Raw genomic sequence first — 25211 nt, forward strand, 5'->3', positions numbered from 1 at the left:
CTATTAGGTTATAAATGTGAATTTATGTGAATGAGGAATATTATGGGTAGGGAGTGTACAAGAGGAAAGCGGGAAACGAATGTGCCACATAAAACTCAAAATTATTCATAGCTTTGGTCAAAAATAAGTACCAATTAAATATATAGATCATATCATAAAATATTTTTTTTCCGTTTAACAGAAAAGAAGTATGAAAATAAAAGAAGCCATTAAAGCTTTTTATTATATCCAGTCATTGACACTTTTATAATCTTAAAGGATTGTGTGAAGGATTACCACAACTGTCATAAATAGTCAAGCAGGCAATAGTTATGAGCAGCCATCATACAGAAACAAAATGATGCTGAATTTTGAAGACTTGTACAAGCCCACCACCCCCTCCATAGCCTGATTAGGCTACACACTGTCCTGCTCTGAGACTTAATCAAGCTTTTACTTCTTTGACATGTTATGTAATGTAGAGGGCAAAATATTTTTTTTTCTTACAGAGCCTTTAGTTAGAGAAGAAAAGTGTCAGTTTTTATGTTTCCACTGTGTATATTTGCTTGAACCATTTGTAAATCGAGTTAAAAAGTCATTTACGTGGTTGTTCATGCTGTGTGTGACATAAACTCATGTTGTGTGGCAAAGCATTTGTGGATGATATAGCAATTAACTTCAAAGCGTAACACTAAGGATTTTATATTATTTCACAGAAAATAAGAGTTGAATTCCTACCTGGACTCCATAGTGTCTTTGGTGAGATAGACAATCCAGTAGACCAGGTTAAAGGCCCCAAAAGACAGAGGAAAGAGGATCCGTGAGTATTTGTCAATTATGCTAGTTCCTGTCAGAATGTTGTTGGCAGGGACAGCAGATCCTTGCTGACGGAAATCAGGCTGGGGTGACCTGGAAAACCTCTCAGTAACATCTCTTTGAGATAAGGAGTTCAGTCTTTTCTTCAACACACCTCCGGGGTCCATAGGATGCTGGGTGAACACAGAGATACAGAAAGATATATGACATGAAGACAAGCCTTTCATCTTTCAAAGTTTGGTTGGTGATGGCAAGTGAGAGTAATTTTGCTTTAGCCTATACATGGGTCTTCAACAGGGGGTCCGGGGCCCTATGGAAGCCCTTGGTGGTATTACATGGGGTCCTCCAAATATTCTTTAAATTCAATATTTGTGTGCATTAATGCATTGATAAGCTAATAATAGGCTAATACAAAAAATATTAAAATAAAGGTTCCCATGTTAAAATCTATTTAATAAATTATGTGTTACTTTACAGTATGTAGTATGTTAGCACTACTGTGTGTAAATGATTATATAAATACTAGGGCTGTCAATAGATACAAATATTTAATCTAGATTAATTGCATGATTGTCGTTAGTTAACTCAAGATTAATCGCACATTTTTATCTATAATTATTTTACCTTAATTTAACAATTTTCAAGTTTTTAATACTCTAGTCAACATGTGTGTGTGGACAAATATAGATCCTTTATGCCAATGTATGTTTACACCAGCCTGTTTACATTTTTCGACAGAACCAACAGCCATTTCTTTGTATATGAATTTTCCTTTCCTTTTTCCATTTCTGTTTGCTGCTTCATCATTTGTGACCTGCTCTGGCAGATTGAGTCGGAATGAGCACATTTACAAAAAATGATTTTTTTTCACATTCTCTATAAAAAAAACTTCAAAACAATGCATGATTTGTTGGAAACTGACAAAACTTAACAGAACTACACCTGTTTGAGGTTGACAGAGTCAGCAAAGTTAATTAAGAAAAATCCAAAATTATCACAAAAATTACATCCGTACCGTAAAATCACTGGTAAAACAAAATGATTTGGCATACACAAAGTCAAAACAATATATGCTAATCTTTACTCTTTTCTTTCTTTTATTGTTTGATTGACATTGAGACAGACAACTTAAAGATCTACTGTAATACAAGGATCTAATATAATGTTACACATCAGATATTTTCCTCAACAGTTAAAAAAACATTCACTTAAGACATATCTGCCTGAATTCTTGTCAAAACAGATACAGTTTTAAAATATTTTTAAAACTGTAAATCTGTGGTAGATGTTTATATACCGGGATCGCACACTTGGGCATCTGTATGCATCAGATTTGTCAGTCAGCGAAAGGAAGATGTTTTTTGAGTCTTGTTGCTCTTAATAACTCTTTTATCATCAAGCAACTCCTGCACTTTATTTTCTAATTCCTGCATGTTTTAAAACCAAAATGTCAGACGCACAAGTGGATGGACAACCGTCATTTGTATATTAGATTGAGCATTTAGGACGGTACAGCTCTCAGAAAACATACAAATAAAGATCATTTTAGATATTCAACGACCATTTAGAGCATTGGGATCGTTAGACGAGGGCTTAATGTTTTTATTTTTATCAAACCCCAGCTCATTTAGACAGCACAGGTCACATTTACTGTTTAAGTTTGCATCTCAATTTATCAAGGGTTAAACAGAAATTGCGCGTTGCAATAATCGCATACCTTTGAACCATAAATTCTATAACATAAACATCATATCAATGTAAATCCAGTCTTACTTTGATACATGTATTGAAGATCCTAATTCTCTATCCATTAAGGGGTCCTTGTACTGAAAAGGTTGAAGACCTCTGGTCTACATAAATGTACATTAATGCAACTTAGCTATGTTTAATTGTATGACAATCTGACTAAAACGACTTAAAATGTGTGCTTAGGAATAAAAGCTATGACATTGGCAATTTTATATGGAGTTTTCTTGGTAAAAAGGCATTCATTTCTCTGTAATTACAATACAAGTGTGTTATATTGTTAGTATTGCATACTAACACAAATGTTGATTACACTATTTAAATAACTGAAACAAGTCTTCGCTTTAAGCCCTTTTTACACGTACATGGTTATTTTTAAAAAGTGAGAGATTTACCTTAGTTTGTGCCCCTCGTTTACACGCAAACGGAGAAATCGCCTCTGAAATCGATTGCTTTTAAAAACTTTGGCCAGAGTGGAGATCTTAAAAATCTTCGTTTGCATGCTTGCATGTAAACTGATACAAACGGATGTTTAAGCAGGCAACGTCACATAGTATGTGCCAGAGCTCGCACCTTCGTGACCTATGTTTACATGTGACTGCTACTCTGAACGCTTCCATGATCACATTTATGTTCGTGCAAACTATTTTCATGTTTTTTTTTATTTTTAGAAATACAGCTGCTCCATTATGTCGAGAAGCAGAGACGAGTGATCTGGGGTCTGCAATTTTATGCGTGTTCGACTTCATGCGGCGCTGCAAGAACCGTCAGACGGATGATGTCAACGTACCGCGAGAGCGAGTTGAGAAATCATACGTAGAGGTCTAATTTCAAATCGCTCACGCGGTACTTTGACGCCATCGAACAGCTACTGCAACAACTCCTCCCTCCAACACGAAAAGAACCAGTCCGCGTCACCACCAGCGCCGCCGGTGATTGGCTTACGTGGGCTTGAGCTTCTCTTGACGGCATATATGCACGGGTACGTGTAAATTTACACTTTTCTGAAAACTGACATGTGTGCACGGTATTATTTTTGAATCCGGAGAGGTTGAAATGTCCGTTTATGAAAATAACCGCCCATGTGTAAACGTAGCTTTAAATGACCAGGACTATTTTGGGGTTATTTTCTCTCTGATCGCTGACTCCAGGGAAACTTTTGGCATGGAAAGATCCTTTTGACTTGGTTCCATGATTTAGCAGGTTTCCAAGCAGCGAGTGTCAGCTTCAGATCACTGTGTCGTTCCCACTGTGTAAAATCACCCAGGGAGCACCTGGCTCACACGGTTGAAATACCACAGATATTTTTCGCATACAGGTGCCACCTAACTCAAGGAAATTGGACATTAACAAACATCTTGTTGAGTACTTAAGATATCAAGTTTACATGTGTCCAACTAATAAGTTTAATCAGAGCAGATCAAGCAACATAGATTTATTAGATGCATGAGCAGCTCTTAAGACCGGGTAGTGAAGTTTTACACACTGGTTGGCCTCTGTTAAAATAATGTCATTTTGAGTTTATTACAGCTGCAATCCATAACTTTTTCAGTTAAAAATAAACAACAATCAGTAGTAAGTACATAAACATCTGTGGTCAAAACTGTCTCCTTAATTTACCCCGATTAGAAAACACTAAGCTTACAATATTGATTTATAATTTGGGCTGCCAAAAGCCATTTTTGTGTGAAAAGACTTCCTTCCACTATGGATTTGAAGCCCAGGATGACAGGTAACCATTTAGCAGTTTGTTTTTAATGTCGTAACTGACTCTCCAGGCACTATTAGACTGCAGACCTGCATTTAAAGCGCTTAAAATGACGTGCTGTCACTTATACAGCCAAAACAATAGAGCAGAGTTGGCGATCACTAATGACTGATTTATGTGTTTTCCTTTATGCATTCTCTTTTACTTATGCTTGTGTTTTAAGTACCTGTGACATAAATAAACACACTGTGTGTTAAAAAAAGAGCATTTGTGCAGCTGACTGGGTGATCATCCACTCTGGTGGCAGCTTTTCCAGTCACAATTTATTAGCTCAAGTGGTTAAAATAAGGCCAGATTTACATTGCATGATTAAAGTAACTCAACTCAATTCTCTCTCAAGTGGAACAGATGGGATATGACCCAGGAACGTGTAAGCAAAAAAAATAAAAACAATAATAATGATATATTCCACTATTCTTAGATCAGTTTCTGGTCTCATTCATATGTGGAAATAAATCGGATATGAAAAGGCTACATGCATTCGTGTCCACAATGTACGCAAACAGATGGGATATTTCCATCTCAAGATGCCTAATATGTCATTTAAAAAGCAACATTGGCATGAAGTCAACTCAGGTAGACACTTACAAGCACATGACTCTTCTTAGCAGCGGCGGCTTCGCTTAGTGGAATAATGCTAAAGTTTCATGTGTTGTTACATAAATAAAGCTGTATAATCTTGTATGAAAACATTGTATACAGTATATATTGTCTGTGTCAATTGCATATAGCAACATTTTAAGCTCGGTGTTTGTGGAGGCCTTCACCCCCGAACCAGTTCCCAAGGTGGCTGCCCCTCTAGAAGCACTTCCCAAGATGGCTGCCACTAGAACCAGTTCCCAAGATGGCTGCTTCTAGAACCAGTTCCCAAGATGGCTGCCACTAGAACCAGTTCCTAAGATGGCTTCCACTCTAGAAACAGTTCCCAAGATGGCTGGCATTCTAGAAGCACTTCCCAAGATGGCTGCCACTAGAACCAGTTTCCAAGATGGCTGCCACTCTAGTACCAGTTCCCAAGATGGCTGCCACTAGAACCTGTTCCTAAGATGGCTGCCACTCTAGAACCAGTTCCCAAGATGGCTGCCACTAGAACCAGTTCCTAAGATGGCTGCCACTCTAGAACCAGTTCCCAAGATGGCTGCCATTCTAGAAGCACTTCCCAAAATGGCTGCCACTAGAACCAGTTCCCAAGATGGCTGCCACTAGAACCAGTTCCTAAGATGGCTGCCACTCTAGAACCAGTTCCCAAGATGGCTGCCACTAGAACCAGTTCCTAAGATGGCTGCCACTCTAGAACCAGTTCCCAAGATGGCTGCCATTCTAGAAGCACTTCCCAAAATGGCTGCCACTAGAACCAGTTCCCAAGATGGCTGCCACTAGAACCAGTTCCTAAGATGGCTGCCACTCTAGAACCAGTTCCCAAGATGGCTGCCACTAGAACCAGTTCCTAAGATGGCTGCCACTCTAGAACCAGTTCCCAAGATGGCTGCCACTAGAACCAGTTCCCAAGATGGCTGCCACTAGAACCAGTTCCTAAGATGGCTGCCACTCTAGAACCAGTTCCCAAGATGGCTGCCCCTCTAGAAACAATTTCCAAGATGGCCGTCCTTGAGGCCCTGATCCTTATTTTCTGCCCAAGATGCCTGTCCTTGAGCTCTCCAGACCATCAACATTGCCCAAGATGGCCGTCCCTCAGCTCCCCAGTCTCTCTAACCTGGCCAAGATAGCCTCTCTCTCCTGTCTCTGTGTTCAGGTCCCGAGCACCACCAGAGCTGCCGTGGTCTCCAGTTACCCCCTGGTTCCCGACACCGCCTTTGCCGGCTTCTCCCTGGTCTCCTGCCCTGCTAGCGTCCTGCTCTGCCCTGTTGTGCCGTGCCGGCTCCACTCCATTCGGTTTCCTGGTTTTCTGCTCTTTGTTGCCTGTTGGGTTTACTTGTTTTACTTTTATTAAAACGTTGCTGCATTTGGATCCGCTTCCCGTTTCCATTCATTACATCTATCTTGAATTGTTTGGCCAAGTGTTTAGTTTAAATGTTGATATCAGATATGAGCCGCTTTTAAAATACAGGCAACAAATCATAATTTGGCATCAAGATTTGTAGTTTAAATCCAGCCTAAGTCTCAGCTGCTATTTCTAAAATGACCAGTGACAGAATGATATAAACCGTTTGCGTAATGATTCTAGGGGATTATTGCATATTGTCTCCCTCATTAGACACACCTGGTTTAAATCTTCAGCTCATAAGTAGAGACTGCAAGACCTGAACTGGGTGTGTAAGGTAACTGAATGAGGTGTGTCACAAAAGGGAAACATGCTAAATGTGCAGTACTAGCCCTGCTGAAAAAAACAGCATCAAACCAGCATGGGAATTATGTGACCACCAGCTAAACCAGCACCAAAACACAACATATGCTGGTCTTGGTATATATATTACATGTCCAAATGACTTTTTTTCTGATAAGCAACTTTAAGGATTTGCTTCTTACTGCCGTGATGATGTATAATGACAGATCCACTCTGATGCAGTGATAACAGGCATCAGATTTATTCACACAGCATATGGCAAAGCACAACGCACCTACAAAAAATGACTCTGCAAATAACTGCAATTTTATTATTTAAACAGAGATGGCGATAGAGAGGCAAAAGTTACATATTACAGCCTCAAAGCGATTTGCTATTAAAACATTTGTGCTATTTAACTCCAGCACTTTAAGGCATTTGGCTTTAATATTTTACAGTGGTTTTATTTTTGTGGCAGTTTTGTATGGTCCTAGATAAAGGTTAATGTTTGGAGAAACATGTTAATATGTGAAAATTGTCATAATGTTCGGGTATGCCTCATTGTTATGTTTAAATATTAAGTACATTCTAACCAATGGCATATATAAGGGGGGTTTGAAGAACATTTTGGAAACCAATAAGTATTTTTGGTACTAGAAGTGTAGGAGAAATTACACACTTCACCTTTAAAAAGACATGCATGTCATAACAAAGCTTTTCTTAAACTTATTAAAGCCAGGCATAAGGGTTACCATGCCCTAAACTGATTAAAACACTGACAGATGAAACTGGAAGCACCAAACAAATGCTAAGCCACTGTCTCAGTCCCTATTGCAATCCCTTTGATATCACACATTCATTAACTCTCTTGGGACAGGACAGGAGTACTATGGGAGTGCATTTTCCCCTACAGCAATCAGGCTAGACAGAGAGGATAGAGCCTGCCATGCTTTCTGTTTTGTTACATCAAACTGATTACATAATCTGCAGCAGCAAAATGGCTGGGGAGACCACTGGCTGTCTCATTTTGTCTACTCTGCTTGTTATCTGCTGAAACGAAAGCGAGCTATTAAAGAGAGAGAGAGAAAGGCTGAAATAAATGACCAAGGAAACATAGAGACAAGAATTACCAAAATGACTTCTCTATCACCACTGGCCGCTGCTGTAGCCGCAGCATGGGCTGTGTTTTCCCACCGAAGTTCCTTATTGGCCTGCAAGGTTGAAAAATAGTTGACAGCGGCAAACTCGATAAGGGCAGAGAATACAAAGGCAAAGCAGACGGCGATAAACCAGTCCATGGCTGTGGCGTAGGATACTTTGGGAAGAGAGTGTCGAGCGCTGATGCTCAGCGTGGTCATGGTTAGCACTGTGGTGATACCTGTTGAAAATACAAAATATCCAGTCAGAAAAAGAGATCTGCTTACTTTCACACCAATTACCCGTCCATTCAACTCTTGTGCTATTCATATAATAGTTTTATGTAAGGAACATATCAAAAGGTTAGGTCGTTTACAAGACAATTTTATCCAAAGCATTATAAACTATAAATTGTATCAGTACTGTATGTGCATTACATGGGAATCGAACCCATGACCTTTCCCAACTCAGTTGCTTACAAATGAAATATGGACCCTGTGAATGGTTGGAAAATAACAATATCAATATTAGTTTTTGAATGGCTTGTCGTTCTGAAGTCAAAACACTAAGAGGCTGTTTACACTTGGTATTAAGATCAGGGCTGCTCCGATGTTCTTTTGATCAGGTTCGGACACTCCTACCACACCTCACACCAAGAGAAAATCTAAGAAGATAATCCGTAGCACCATCAAGATAATCGGGACATAGCTAGGATTGTCGGAAGGGGGAATCAGTCCAAAATCACCCCGATTATCTTTTGGTGTGTACCCATCATAAGAGCTGCAGCAAAGTAGAAGATTTTAGGAGTCTTTTATTTCAGTCTGTTCCTCACACAAGCAATCACATAAATTTAGATGTGGTCACTATCTAAGTTCGGACTCTGAACAATTTTTGAAAAGGTCTGATGGGCAAGATGGGTAAGAAAATGATTTAAAAGTAGGATATATTTTTCTTTCTTTGTGACAACATACATACACACAAAAAAAAAACACAGCAGATGGTGTTTATATAATGATGACAGTCATATATAAAGACATGCAGCTCACACTGGGGTTAAATAATTTGCAAACTGATCACAAAAATACTTATCATATTACATTCGCAGTAATTGACTTGGCAGAGGCCAAAGAAACCAAAGATCCAAAGAAACGTACCAGGCATTCAATCTATACATTTATCAGTCGTTATATACTGTATTTGGTTTTTATTTGGTAATCAAACCCGTAATCTTTGCACTGCTAATGCAATGCTGTGCCACTCTACAAGAACAGTTATTATTGTTAAAAAAATTTTTTTACATTTTCTTGTAAAGAAATGAGGCTTAATTTAAGAATTTTTAGATATTTGAACTGGGAAATGTGAGAAAAATATTAAGTTGGAAATCTATATTTGCTGTGTATTTTAGACAATCAGGCCCACTGCAAATTCTGGATTCACTCTGTTCTTTGTGCAAATTGTTTAATTTAGTAAAATGGTATTAATATTACTATTAATTTGATTAGGGTTAAAATAAATAATATAAGAAATGGTAATTGGTCAGCGCCGATAGCCCTGTGGTTAGTGCGCCGACACATAGCACCAGTGTGCTCACGGCGACCCGAGTTCGATTCCCGTCTCTGAGGTCCTTTGCCGATCCCGCTCCCCTATCTCAGGGCCGTGCACAGACCTTTTGAGGGGCATGTGCTGAAACTGAAAAAGGGCACCCCCTCCAAATAAATATTACTTAATAATCATTTTAATAGCTTTATATTTATTCGCTATTAATGATTGAAAAAAATCACTAATAATGAATGAAAAATGACATTTGATGATAGCTTGGCATTATACAGTGCAAAGGATATCTGCTCTTGTAAGTGGGCTTTAACAATTTACATCCTGGGTGTTTGTCTGTATTAGGCCTATTTGTAGTCATGTGTTTGTGAAGTGCTCTTGTGTACTCGCTCTTATTTAATTGTAGAATATATTAATTTTAATTTTTTTCTTTGCTTACATACATAAAGTTACCTGTACATAAAAATATGTTTGAAGAAAAAAAGGTATTCTGTTTGGTTTTATAAGCTAATTTTTATTATTTGGTTAACATTTTTATGTATGTGATTGAGAAGAGTGGGAAATAGGAGATTAAAGATCAAAATAGGAGATTATACTATACTATAGCCATACCATTAGCATATTCAACATGTATCTGCCTACCTGGCAAAAACTGTGCTGACCAGGAACCTTGGTCTTTTGAAGGTGCAAATAACTGCATTACTGAAAAATATACTAAATACTAAATAGACTTAACTCTATGCAGTTGATTTAAGAATAAAAAGTTATGAACCAAATAATCATACAACTCCCTTGACAAATTCAAGGCATAAGATACATGCATATACAATAACTTATATCCAGATTGCACACTGTAATAAGTGACAGGGCAATATAATGTACATACTTGTATCCTTTACATGTTTTTCGTCTCTATCCAGTTTTCCCAACTGGGCATCTGATGTCTAACGTTAAGACCTTTCTAATCTGATATGTTTTTGGTGTTAATGTAAGCTAGACATTTACCCGCGCGGGCGCGTCTTCTCGCGTGAGATGTGTTGACTTTAGTTTAACGATTGAGACGCGTCATGCAAAAAAAGCGGTAAAAACCGACCGTGCATTCCGTATTGTTGTCACGGGTGCCCTTCACATGGGTGAACACTTGTTTAAAAACTGCTCGCGCTTTGTCAAAAACTCAATTTGGTCGCAGTTTGGAGCCCTTAGTGCCCCCTGATTGCCCACTCGACCAATCCCGTCTATGGATAATTCGGCTCTGCTCAAATGTATTAAACATGGGCCGTTATATACATACTAGTGTTTCTTTCGTAATGAGACAGCATTGTACTCAAACAACAAGATATTTATTTACCGTTGCAAGACGTTCAGCTGCCTCTGACTGCTGTGGAACTTCAGCTCGCTGCACTCAGGGGGCGGAGTTAAGAGGTTTGACAGACAGTTTGAGCGGATCCAAAAATATTTAGTTTTTTAATAATTTTATTTGATAAATATATTTGTAAAACACACAGACAGACGTAAATGTTTAACAATAGCATTAATTTATATATTAAAAAAAATAAATAAAACACCTCCAAAAAAGGGCACTTCGGAGTGTAAGGACAAAAAGGGCATGTGTTCTGCACAGGTTGAGCCCTATCTGTGCACGTGCCTGCCCTATCTCTTCCCAACACTTTCCTGTCTACACTCCACTATAATCTCTAAATAAAAAGCCTGAAAAAAAAGATGCTTAAAAAAAATTGTAATTGACCTATGCCTGAGCCACGCCCCCTCAACTCACTCTGACAAACAATCAACATTCTGTGATAGGTGCTATGGCAGCTGTCACATTAGAAGAAATTTCCCAGAAGGCAATTGATGATATTTGGAGACAGAAAGGCTATTATCTCGAGTCACCAAAAGAGCCTTAACTATGCATTGGAGAGTTATATTAACTCTTTCACCGCCAGCATTTTTTTTAAAAAGTTGCCAGCCAGTGCCAGCGTTTTTCATGATTTTCACAAAAGTTTAATGTCTTCCAGAAAATGTTCTTCTTTAAATATATAAACATACAATATACCAAATGAAAGAACAGACCCTCTGCTTTCAAACAAAAAAAAAATGTTTCATCCTACCTTCAGTTGTTCTTTTGTAATCAGCTTTTGAATATGGGTAGGTTTCTGCAAAAACACCATATTTTGAGCAAAAAGCAAAAATAATTCCATTTTTGTGACGGACTTTTCATAGAGATCCCATTCAGAGCGATCTTTAAAACAGACAAGGACATGCAGCAGCTTGCCATAGGGCAATACTTCCGGGTTTAAAAAGTTGCGGAAGGGCGCCACCTAGTGGACAATAGTGGTATTGTGGAAAGACGGAAAAACTCGTCATTGGCGGGGAAGCGTTTTCTCTTGATTGACGAGATATCTCGTCAATGGCGGGGAAACAGTTAATAATAAAAACCGCATCTGGTTGCTATCATGATCAAATATGTAAAGGTCTAAGTTGCATACGTTTCCAGAACAAGCTTTTTGACCATCTTTACCAAGAATACCTCTCCATTAGTTTGGTGCTACAGTATTTACATGAATCATTCAGCACAACATTGCTATTACAAATAACAAATATCATTTGATATCTCGGTTATTTCCAGATATGTTAATGAAGCTAAGTGACATGATGTACAAAGCAGCTAGAAGCTAACGTTAACGTGTTCTAATGTTAGGCTAACGTTACGTTAGAGATGTTAAAGAAAACGTTCAAATATGTTGTTAGAACAGATGTAGACATCCTTGTTTAATTTATCCACGTTTAGTTGGTGTTGTGGTCTACCGCATAACTTTATCCAGAGAAGACACTTAACTTTATTTCGGTTGAGATGTGGCTAGGGAAAGGGTAAAAAAATACACAACGTCGCCCAGCCATACGGGATACGAGATGTACCCCATGCACACTGTTTGACTATTTTAAACTTGTCTAGTGACAAGAAAAAACATAAAAATTAATGAAAACGAACTAACTGCAATGCATTTCAATGGACGTGGAAGCAGATAATGTCCGAGTGTGTTGGGCTAGCTATACGCACTGTGATTGGATCATCACATTTGGGGGCTTGGCTTAGCCAAAGGTCAATGGGGAGTATAGAACTAGTTTCAGGCGATATAAGCAGTCAAGAATGAGTTATAATTAATATAGTTTGACAGAGCCATGAGTTTTATGTAAACTATCTCAGTTTAAAGGGCTGATAGGAAGATGAAGGTATGGGGCAGTTTATAGTTATTTTAGAGTGGAGTATAGAGAATCAGAGTCCACTAGTGCATGTTGCCTCTTAAAAACAGGTCATTAAGTCAGAGCTCAGCACGGGATAAACAACAAAGGGGCTATGCTTCGTTTCATATACTGTAAACCTTATGCTTTGGACTTTTCTGTATGGTCACTCGCCTCACACACCCATGACTAACGGTACATTCACACGGGGCGTAAGCGTTAACGCTTAACGAAACGCTTGTCTGAAGCATGGCCAACAGCGAATCACAGTGGCCGCAACACAAGCTCCGGTCTTCCATAAACGTAATTGGCTGGCTCTGCCTAGGTTATTTGCATAAGGCGATATGATTGGCTGACGCACGCGTTGCCGCTTGAAAAGTTGAGAAATGTTCAACTTCTGCTGCGAGCAACGGCACTGACGCGGCGCCGACGGATCCACAATTCAGTTCGCTAACGCTTGATGTCACCCATTAAAAGTGAATGAGAAGCGTCAACGCTTACGCCCCGTGTGAATGCACCGTTACAGCTGCTAGGGGTACCTGTCATAATGAAATAAGCAAATGGCGGGAGAGGGGAGGCATCAACGCAGAGTGACAGGATGTGCAATAGATGTAATCGCTTGCATATTAGAACATTTATGAGTATAAATGTACTAATCAGTTTTACAGTGGCACCAGTGTGACCACCAAAAAGTTTTAGTCGCACCTGCAGAAAATATGGTGGCAAAATGTGACCATTTGGTCACAGTCTAGGGCCATGTGTTTATTGGGGGTAGCACTATTTTTCTCACAGCAAGAAGGATCCTAGTTCAAATCCCAGTTGGGCCGAGATGCTTTTTTGTGGAGCTTGCAAGTTCACCCTTAGGGCAGTGTGTGTTTCATACACATAGTCCACAGTCCAAGGACATGTGGGTGAGGTCAACTGCATGGAGATGCTAAATTGCCCTTATGTGTGTGTAAGAGTGTGATGTGCAGGAAACTGTGCGAAATTGTGGTCCTCATCATGAAGTATAGGCCTAGTGTTGAAAAGAAAGAAAAAGAAACAATGTATCTTGAACTGAATTCTGTTTTTCTTTTTTTACTATTATTTTTTACTTTTTTCTATTACGGATCTTATATTGCATCATGAAGCACATTAATTTTTAAAAGAGTACATTTCTATAGATTTCTAATGGTAAAGAGTCACATTATAGTTACTACCACTTTACTATTTTTTAAATAGTATACATGCTTCTGATGTTATTAACATATTACAGTAATACTAATATAGTATGTAGCATAAAGATATTACTGCTTAGCCCTGTTGTCAAAAGTCTTGACTGATGTCCACATTATACCTACAACACTGCACCAGCTTTCCCCATTGCTAGACTACTGCATGTTTTCAATAGCTTTTCAAGAACTTCTTCACAAGAAAATCTATTGCAATTATTTTTAGATACGTTTCATCATAGCTATCCTCGGGGCAAGATACTTTATTAACATAGATTCATCATAATTTTTCAATGCACTGTGATATGTTGTAGCTGAAAACAATTAGGAAGAGAGTTTCGCAAACGATAAACACAAGGAAACCGAACACATTTCAAAATGTTTCTTGCTTCTATCTTTCCAATTCCAGGGGGGTGGGAAAATGTTTTGGGTTGGGAATGCTAGGTAACTTTGACGTCACTGAGCTCCAGACTACTGTAAATCTTTAATATCCTCTCTGAATTAATAATAATTCGTTTAATTAGATTAATAATTAGTTATGTTGACATTTTTAACAATATATTGCACTTTAAAACCTTCTTTGTGTTATTTTAAAAATAAATGCCTATTGGTTTGGTAAACTCTTTCCTCGCCAGCCTTTAAAAAAATATTTTATAATTGCGTTACTTAGTTACTCATGGAAAGTATACTCCGGTTACTTTTGGGTTACTTTTTCTTTCTTGGCAGAGGCTTAATCTCTTTCAGGCCTGGCAGGTGTTTTTATGACTGAGAAGTTTCACTTCCATCGCAAAAATGTCAAGCTCCGGCCTGCAATCATTTCTGACTCAAACGGCTCCCGCTGAGGCGTGCATGCATACAGTAGCATGCCTAATACTACATGACTACATTCAGTTTAATTCAGTACATCTTTTTTATAAATCAAATTATTAAACTGAAACGTAACTCACTTTAAAAAACAAAAAACTAAAATGTGTACATTTTTAAAGTAATGCATTACTTTACTTGTTACTTCAGAAAAGTAACTAAAAGTAAATAATGCAACACTGCTAGTAACTATAATTACTTTTTTAAAGTAACATTCCCAACACTGGTGATTTTGGTTTAAGTTTTCAAAAATGTTTAAGGCATCAAAGTTGCTGCATTATAAAGAAATTAATCCACTTTGATTACTCCAATAAAGCCACTATCTAGTAGCACCACTGTGCCCGGCAATGACCATGAATAAACAGAAAGGATGTAATATCATGAAATAAATAAGAAATCTCAAGACTGTGAGGAATTACAAAGAACGAACCCAAGCGCAGACGATGTGGACAACACAAAAGACTTTATTACAAAACAAAAACCCACGATGGGGCAAAAAAAATATCCTACAGAATATATACACTGACTAGTGATGGGCGATTTCGAAGCACGCTTCACAAGGCTTTGAAACATTTACGAATCTTTTGTTTCGAATCATTGGTTCGGAGCTTGTTTCAAACTGGCCAAAAGGGGAGTTCGTTTCAACACAGAATATATTTTTAATTATGTCTTAATTAAATTAAATACATTTTTCTTAAACATATTTTTAGAACAATCTTGCTATTATTTTGTAAAAAGTGTAAAACCAGCAGGTGTCGCCAGTGTGTATTGCTTTCGAACGCTTCGAAAAACTGAATAAATTTACGAAGCAATTGGTTTAATTGATTCAAAGCTTCGAAAAGCTTTGTTTCTTCCATCACGAACACTGACAAGACTATACAATATATCACACAAAAACAGTAAACTGGACTAAAATAACATATAAACGATAAAATTTACTTAACTGGATAAATATTTGCAGGATACTTACAGGAACAAATCAAAACGAACATATACAGAACATAGAGCAGAAGGACTTTAAATAGAGAACTAATGAGGGGAACAGGTGAAAATAATAACAGTTAAGGGAGCGGGTAAAAAGTGACGAGACACGGAAATACGTGGTCAAATATAACTAATACAGAGGCCACGCAATTCCCACACTAAACATGGTAGTGTCAGAACCCTGCCACAAAGACTAGATATAATACAAGACAAGATTCTGACAGGATCCTGACAAAGACTTCTTTAAAACTACAGTAAGGGCTCTTTCTCTGTGATGTATATTAACTGTCAGTATGCAATTTTTTTTTAACTGAATTTATTAATTGAAACTATGCTGTCCATACATAGCTGCCATCTGGCTTCAAATGAACTGAAACAGAATATCAGACCATGGCTAATATGAAAAATCTTTCATAAGAGATAAACATCAAAACAGAGCACTTGAATTAGATCTACAAACTTAAAGTGAAAGCACAATATTGGGTCTTAAATATTTTCCAAAAATGTACAGCGCATTTGCAACCCATGTACAGATCAAATGTATACCCACATAAGTAATTCTTGAAAAAAATCCAGAGGCTAAAGCATAAATGGTCCATTTGGTAACATACTTGGGGTTTGGGTAAAAATGACAGTCATCGAAGGCGAGGTCTAGACTGCTGCACTTAGAGAAGTACACATAGTGAAAATCACCTGTTATTAAGGTCAAACCAGACGTGATGACTTTTCTAGCAGTGGGAAAAATGGCTTGGACAGTTAAGTAATGCCTCTGACACTTTTGGAAAGAAAAACCTTAACCTTAAGTACTTTTAAGAGGCGTAAGAATTTTTTTTAGCAACTGGGAAAGTGGACAAAACATGAAGAGGGAGACAAAAAATGTTGCACACAATACATGACAGTAAGTTAATAACATGCAACACATTAGATCGTGCAGGAAGTTTGTGACCGATCTTATTAGAGACATTTATTTAGTCAACTAAATAAATATAACATGGCAAAGATGAATGCACATTTATATAGGCGATTGATTCAATAGATTTATAGCATTTTGAATAAAAACTTGTCATGGATTTATTGCATTTTGTGGAAAAAAATAATCCGTTTTTATAAAAAATCTTTGAAAATCAAGTTATGGATTTGAATTTTTTATGTTTTTATAACCTAAAGATGCTATGTGAAAGTTTGTAACAGAAAATAGTGGTTTTCATCTTGACACTTTCTTGGTATAGAAAACACGTTTTTACCGAAATTTGTCAAAATGGATTTATTGCGTTTTGGAACCAAACACTTCATATATACTATGTTAGCTACAGATCCTTAAATCTTGCCTGGCTGCCAAACTTCTCTTCGCATGAACAGTAATCCATGATCGCAATCTCTCTTTATTGAACTGAAGCATTTTCATTTTTAACAAGGTACACTGTAAAAAATAAAGCATTTTGTCATTTCAACATATATTTTTATACTAATTTAACTTAAAAAAATAAGTTCAATTTCAACTTTTTTTTATAAGTCATGTCAACTATTCACAGCAGTGTTGTTTTCACGGCAGCCATTTTAGTTTTAGTCTTAGTCTTTTGGATGAAAATGCTTTTTAGTTTTAGTCACATTTTAGTCACTTTAGTCACAAGTTTTAGTCGACGAAAACACAAAAAGGTTTTAGTCAAGTTTTAGTCAATGAAAATGCAAAAAGGTTTTAGTCAAGTTTAAGTCAATTTTAGTAAAATGTTTAGCTAGTCATCGTCGCGTTAGCGTCATAAAAAAAGTGCGTCAACGAAATCATTTCGTTATCGTCATCGTTGACGAAAACAACACTGATTCACAGGTCAAAACTTAAAATAGTATGTTGAATTGACATGCAAAACCAAGTTGTTTTTACTTTTTTTTTTACTGTGTATTCATTCCAGAGGTCAATTTAGCCACTAGCCATGGGTGCGTTTCCAGAACAAAGACGTTACTCGCTGCTGAACGACCATAGTACGATGCATAGTTGGAGAAACTAACTACATTGTAACATCTGCTTTCTGAAAGCATAGTAACTTTGTCGCACATTTGTCGTTTGAATCATGTTGGTTTCACAATATAGTTGATGATGTCATGTGGGAGGTGAGGTGCTAATTAATATGTGCAAATCGATTTAATGTCAGAGTACTGCTGTAAATAACACATATTGCATCAGAAGAGTGATTTGTTATTGTGATTAAGTAATCTGTTGTTTATTTTCAAGATATTCAATTAATTCGCAAGTTCCCTCTTACGTCACTCCTCCCAGGGATTCCCCAGGGTCTTAAAGCCCGTATGTCTGTGCACATGCGCAGATTTCAAATGCAGCGCTTTAATTCTGTTTACAAACGTAAAGACGTAAAATAAAATGTTTATATGTTTAGAATAATGGATATTGACTGTACTACATGTTTTTTGCTTATTTTGTTCAAAAGCATGATTAAAGGAGCTGTCCGCAGTGTTTCTACTTAAATTAATCCCTTTTCAATTGCCTTTGTGTGAAGGGGTTGTAATCTCACATTAAAATGATCCACTTTGCGGGTTTTGCTATTACCTCTGAAAAAAACTATTATTATTTTTATGTGAAAGTACCGGGCCGGATTTGGCGCGAAATCCAGTGACGTCACCTGCATGCGCGCTCCCGAACCTCTCGCCTCGTCTACTGACTTTGCGCTCAACAGCGACGACACTGATAACAGACTGAAACGACCTGCTCCCAGCACAACACAGACTCCACATACTGTGAAGAAAAAAAGTTATCTGCTGAAGGACGTAAGGCCAAACGTGAATCGGATCAACTTCGGACAAAAACACGGATTAACATTGGCAGGGCATTTGAATTATGGAGAAACCTCCGCTTTGTTTTGGGTATAAAAACGGATCCGGAGTTGGCTACAAAGCTTGTCAAATATATTTCGATTATGTGCTTTAGTTTTTTAGATGTTGTTTCCGTTTGCTAGCCTTCGCTTTAGCGTGTTTGCCCAGCCGTCGTCGATCGATGATGTAAAACTGCGGACGCGTTTGTTTGCGTGCGTCCGCTTTTTAAAAGTCCTTAAACTCGTACAGTCTGACATTGATGGAAACTGAGATTATACAGTGTGACATGGATTTAACTACGATATTGATCGCACAGTGTGGCAAGCATCAAGCCTAAATGACTATTTAAAATAGCACAGTGTATACCAGGCTTTACTGTTATACTGAAATTGTTCAGTGTAGTTCACTAATTGTTTTCGTTATCTTACCGTAAATTTACCTACGTAACACCACATTACATAGGCTAAATGCAGTCAATTAAACGTTGCAGTGGGAGATTACCTGAGTTTCCAGCATGTTGTGTGATGCTTTCTCCGGTGTGTTACATCTCAGTCTGGCCGTCGCTCATGAGTTCGAGCACGCGCTTGTAAACTTATTGGTTGCAATCTGAAACATCACCGCTAGAGGCTGCTGTAAATTACATACAGCGCCTTTAACGTAAGTCTACATATTATAATAACAAGGAACGATGCTTCTAACGACAGGTGAAGAGCTGTCATTCAAACCACACAAGTTTGCGATGCAGCTTGCGAATGTTAATTTGAACTATGGTTTCGGGAAACACCAAATTGTTGAACTTTTGTTTCAGTCGAAACTTATGACAGTAGTTGGCTAACAATGCTTTTGGGAAACGCACCCCAGATTGATAAACAAACACAGACAAAGATACCTTTGACCGGTGCGTAATCATGGCAACGCACATTTTACAACTAACCAGCAAATAACTCTTGATTCTTGAAATCACCTTTATTTACATAAAATGTTAGACAAAGAAAAAAAGCGAATGCACTCAATGTAACACCATAAAGTGAATTTTGTTCCAAAGTCTACTTAGCTGCCCCATAAGCCTTTCTTCATGTTTATACATGACATCACTGCACAAGCTTTCAAAGAGAAACAATGAAAGTAAAAATGCTGACGTGACTGAGGAAATTGAAACAGCAAGATTGTGCATTTCTTGTCAATTAGCACCCTTCTGCCATTTATCAATGACGGAAATAAGCACAGTTATGACAACAAAATATGTGGGAGAGCATCACTAGAATATAAAAGTGTAGATAATGAACAAATGGGGGGTGCGACCCAGAAACAAATTTCTGTTTTTCTCAGCCCTACAAACATGATAATGATTACTGACTAAATGAATCACAGGACCTTTCACCCAAGACTATATTCAGATGCAGTAAAATTGCTGTATTAGGCTATTATAAGTATTTTTTTTTTCAAAAATTACTCAGCTAATTAAAAGATTATGATAAATTAAAATGCACAGCAGACATGAAATGGAAACAATTTGTACATGGCTAAAAGCAAAGTTATCTTAATCATAATCATGCATTTTCACATAGCTCATTTACAAACTCACAGCGCTTGTAACAAATTGATGCCTTTCACATAAAAATAGAACTGGAGCTCCTTTATCTAATTTAAAATGTCATTGAATGTTTTACATCAAATTCAAATCAAATGTTCATATATATATATATATATAGAAAGATTGTATTTAGAAGAGAACACATTTCATGGTTCCCTGACCTGGAGGAAATGTTGGTACTGAGAAAAGAAAAGCAAAATCCCAAATTAGACAATGCTGAGGGCAAACTAAGGCTTTTAAGAGCAAAAACGTTGGTCCAAATTAACCTCAGTCAATTACATCTCTGAATCAACTGCTCTGGGTTATTTCAGCTCTTAGTGGAATAAAGATGGTGATGTGCATCTACAGTGGATATGGACAATAGCATGTCTCTGTCTATTCATCTTTGCACTCTACAGCAATTCTTTTATCAGCATCGCTCACATCTTTTCTCCATCAAGCTTTCTTCACGACATCTTCTCGCTGGAATAACACTTTCACCTTCAACAGACCTGAGAAACATACTTTTGCACGAGCCAGGTTTGCTAGCAAAAATGACACACTTCACATGATCTAGGACACATCACGCTTAGAGGAAGCCATTTTTACACTGTAGTTGTGACTTTGTCACCAAAATAAACATGACAATTAACCCATTTAAGCCTGTATGTGAAAACAGAGAAATCTTACAAATGAAGCAGAAACCAAGTATTTCCAAAACCGCTAGCGTAACCGGGCCACAGACTAATGCGGGGTTTATTGTTACACAGCTTCTTTACATAATTACACAGGGCTGAGCTAGTTAAATTAATTAAAGACATTTTTCACACAGCGGGGTTAGTTGTAACACAGTGTTACAACTAAGCCACATACAATAATAATGAAATGAAAACACTGTACATTTCATTAACCAAAATGTTAACTGTATCAGGTGGAATACATTATGACAATTATGCTTTAGTTTCTTAATTGTGCAGAAAATGACTACATGTACTGATGCATAATAAAATGATGGTTAGATGAAGGATCCATGTGCGGAGATCTATCTGTTATAGACAGATGTACAATTTACAGTTTTAGTATATAAATAGAATAGTATTGAATTCTTTGCATTTAAACTGAATTTTCTAGCAAGTGTTACAACAAACCATCTGTCTGTTACAATGAACCCCACCTATGGTGTAAGTTGATACATTTGCACTTCTGTCACTTTCAATGTAATTGTATGAAAATAGTTGGTTCTAGAAACTTTAAGTATACATTTGTAGAAGGGATGTGTGTTACTTAGTCGGATTAAAATTCAGGCATTTGAATAGGTTAAGATTTAGCTCGTAATTTTAGGGCAAAATGTAGGGAAGAACCTTCCCAGTCTTATTGTAGATGCGTATAAATAGCAATACATACGCCAAATTCCACTTTGGCTTGCATATGATAAGCCAGTCCTTCTCATTCACTTAAACAGCGCATCTTTTTTTGTCGTTTTATTTACTGGTTTCTCATTTTTTTCTGTTTTTTAAACCATTTTTGCTTGGGTTTAGGGTTAGATTTCAGATTTCCTTAAAGGTGCTCAAAGCGAATCTGTGAGACGTCACTTTTTGTTGATGTTTGAACTGTTTTCAAACAAACGGAGCATAGTTATTGGCTGGAGCCTGGAACACTTTGTTATGGTTTATGGTGGTAGGTTTGGCCACTTTGTTTTTATTGCAGTTTGTGAAGCCTGGGCTGTCTACAGAGATCGCGTTTTTTTACAGTTTGATCAGCGGACAGGCAGCAAGCAGATAGTGAGGAGATGTTTGCTGTATTTAACAAAATATTTGTATGGTCTAAAACGCGTGAATTCGCTTAGAGAACCTTTAACCTCCTAAGACCTGGATCAGTTGGAATTTTTTTGATGTTTGCACCATAATCATTTTTCACCAGTGTTGATCTCTCTCCATTGGCTATCAGTCAAATATCGTATTCATTTTAAAACATTGCTGTTTGTGTATAAAGGCATTCACGGACTGGCTCCATCTTATATTTCTGATCTTCTTCTGTTCCAGCGTAATGACTCTTGGAATCTTCGCTCGTCTAACAGTCTTCAATTAACTGTTCAAAGGACATGGATGAAAACGAAAGGCAATCGTGCCTTTTCTGTCGCTGCTCCGCAATTATGGAACACCCTCCCACTCTATATAAGATCCGCACAATCTTGCGCTGATTTTAAGTCTCTTCTTAAAACATATTTATTTACCGTCGCCTATGGTCATGACTTATGAGTCATGAGTAAGCAAAGTGGCATAATTGTTGTGTAGTCTTTGTTGTCATGTTTTATGTAGTTTTCTTGTATTTCGTTATATGTCTACATTTTGTACAGCACTTTGGCCAACAACTGTTGTTTTTAAATGTGCTTTATAAATAAATATGACTAACTGACTCACTGATAATACTTAAATCTGTGTAACTGGAACCTGTTGTACTCAAACATGGACAAATTCACTGCTTCTTGTTCTTAGAAAACATTTTGGTTATTATATTTGATGGTTCTTCCTAAACCCAAAATAGGTTGTAGAAATCTGAAAAAAAAAGACAAACCAAAACCTGGGTCTTAGGAGGTTAAGGAGGTTATTTAATATACAGGTTTCTCCATGTTTTTTTCTATATTTAAGCCATGGTCGCTTGGAGTTGGGGTTAGAATTGGGGTTTGGGTTAGGATGTCAAAAAATTGAGAAACCAATAAATAAAACGACAAAAAAAAGATGCGCTGTTTAAGTGAATGGGAAGGACTGGCGTATCATATGCACGCCAAAGTGGAATTTGGCTATGTATTGCACGATTTTCACACTTCTTGCTGTTTATACGCAACTTTGTAAGACTGGGTTCGAAAAACCGGGGCGAAAGTAACAAAGTGATTTTCTCAGAGTTCCTGTCGGAACAAAAGAAAACTTGTTCCTTTTGTCCCCCTGCTAATGTTGCATTAAAAATTATATTATGCTAATTTGATTTGATTTAATTCACAGTGTTTATACTGTACATTTTTTTTATTCTCAACCAGTTTGTACTGTAAATAAGTAATAGACAGGCAGGAAGAGGGACCAAGACATACACTGTGGTAATGACACAAACCAAGACAACGATCCAGCAAATGAACATATAGGTGACCAGGATATATATACACAAAGACTAAATGGTAACAGGTGTGATGATTGGTAATCAGTCCAATGTCCAATGTATCAAGTCCAGATGACAACAATCAGAACAGAGACAACAGAAACACGGTTGAAACCGTGACAAAAAACAAGTGTAACACAAAAATCTATTTTGTTCTGTTGTGTTACTTTTGACCCACCGGTGTGTTACTTTTATCCCAGCTGTAACAATTCGCTAATTATACTATTAATACTTAAGTTTTCAGAATTCCTCCTGGCATTAATAGACAACACTTGTGAATTACTGACCACAGCAAAAATATATCTCTGTCTTAAACATTATCTTTTAAATTAAATGATATTTTCGCCCCTGCTCTCCCCTATCACAACACACTTACAAACCGCATTTGGCAAGTTAACCTTTGTGCTTGTTGTGCCCCAAAAAGTTTTCTTGATCCTTTCATGGAAAGGACAACGATGCTGTTATCTTGATTTTGATTGGCAAAAAGACTGTAAGTGCTGTAACCAAAGATGTTTTAGGAGAAAAGACGCATGCTAGTCTGCCCATTTCTGATTCTTGTGAAGTTTATTGTGCCTGCCGACCAACACCCCCCCCCCCCCATTTCCCCCACCCCCTACAAGAAACATTTTCAGTTCTACACAATTTACACAAATGACATATTTTAATTCAAAACAGCAAGTATTATTCATATTATTAACATTTTATCCAAAATCTAACTCAAATAGAAAGTTTTTTATATATGTGACATTTTGTCGGTCATTAGAGGGGCTGCATGCATAAAGCATAAGAAAATATGACTAGAACACACATTATAAATTCTGCAGGCAAGCAGATGAGCCCAGAATATGAACAAGCTTTTTTGTAATACTTTTCATTTTTTAAATATTTCCAGAAACCCACAGGCATGTAAATGGTGACCAATCATAATGATTTATAAAAAAACTTGCCTGACAGCAACGGGATGTCGGGGGTTTCAGAAGAAATCTCAACAATGAGCTCAGATCTGTCAAGTCAAGACCAGCTTGACAAGCTAAACTCATATCCAGTATAACTTATTTTAGAAGGAAAGTCTGGCTAATGCCTCACACAAGACATAATACAGGATGTAAAATATCAATCATGATTCCAAAAACGTTTCGCTCTCTTATGCAAATGGCCCATGGCAGCTGGTAAGGGCTTTAATTGTTTTCTGCTAATGTGTTTTTCATAAAGGGAAAAACTTTAGCTGTAGATTATGGATTGATACACTCCTAATTGCCCAATGAGCTCATTCATGGGCCCATCGAAACACAAGCGGGAGTCCACAAAGACAGATGCTTCATTCAGACTCACCAAATTAATCAAGCAAAACGACACAATACCATGATCAGGACAAAATAAAAGCTAGAAGCTCATTGTTTCCTATGAAACAAAGCAAAATGCTTCTAAAAATCCCATTTATTTCCTTCATAGAGAAATTATTTTTTGAATTAATCTATAAGAAAAACCTATCATTAGATCCAAGATTGTTAATTGTTGTACATGCTTCTTTAAAACTACACTACTATGCAATTTGTTGTCTCAACAACCACAATGAACAACAATTTTAACATTATTTAAAATGCATCAATAATGCAACCAAAAAAATATATAAATTATAAACTAATCCCATAAAAGAACAATCTAAGCTGTTTCAACTACAGTTAAAATAAGTAAACATATACATTTTAAGTGCAATAAACACATTTTCTGTCAAGTCACCAGCAGTGCCGGCGCGCTGATGAGGGGGCGTCTGAAATACAGAGAGGGGGCGATCACATAATTCTCCCAGCTAGAAAATACATATAGCTTTGGTACGTTCCTTAAGTTTTAACTTGGCAATACAACCCCAAAAACTGCAGCTATAGTGAGCAACGTACAGAGCTCTGAACAATCTCACTATACTGTATACATCAACAACAAAAACACATATTAGAGCACAACACTGCTTAATGGGAGCTCAGACCCAGAGGTAGTTGCTGTAGTTTCTTTATTTTTTTTTATCCATTTTCGAATGTCCATGGTGAAATTAGTTAATGCAATATAAAAACTTGAAATTATGGAATGTTC

At 37.3% G+C, this 25211-nt stretch overlaps 1 protein-coding gene across 4 annotated transcripts in view; it reads right to left on the reverse strand.

Moving 5' to 3' along the window:
• gabra6b (gamma-aminobutyric acid type A receptor subunit alpha6b) overlaps positions 1-25211 on the reverse strand; it is a 53081-nt gene that overhangs the window by 17648 nt on the left and 10222 nt on the right. For all 4 annotated transcript variants that reach the window (XM_065287579.1, XM_065287578.1, XM_065287577.1 and 1 more), the window contains 2 exons: positions 7724-7971; positions 718-968 (listed from right to left, as the gene is read on the reverse strand). In XM_065287579.1, coding sequence (XP_065143651.1) covers positions 718-968; positions 7724-7971 — 499 coding nt within the window. The remainder of the gene's footprint in view (positions 1-717; positions 969-7723; positions 7972-25211) is intronic.

The sequence above is a fragment of the Paramisgurnus dabryanus genome, chromosome 18 (assembly GCF_030506205.2).
Source record: "Paramisgurnus dabryanus chromosome 18, PD_genome_1.1, whole genome shotgun sequence".
In the NCBI taxonomy this organism is placed as follows: domain Eukaryota; kingdom Metazoa; phylum Chordata; class Actinopteri; order Cypriniformes; family Cobitidae; genus Paramisgurnus; species Paramisgurnus dabryanus.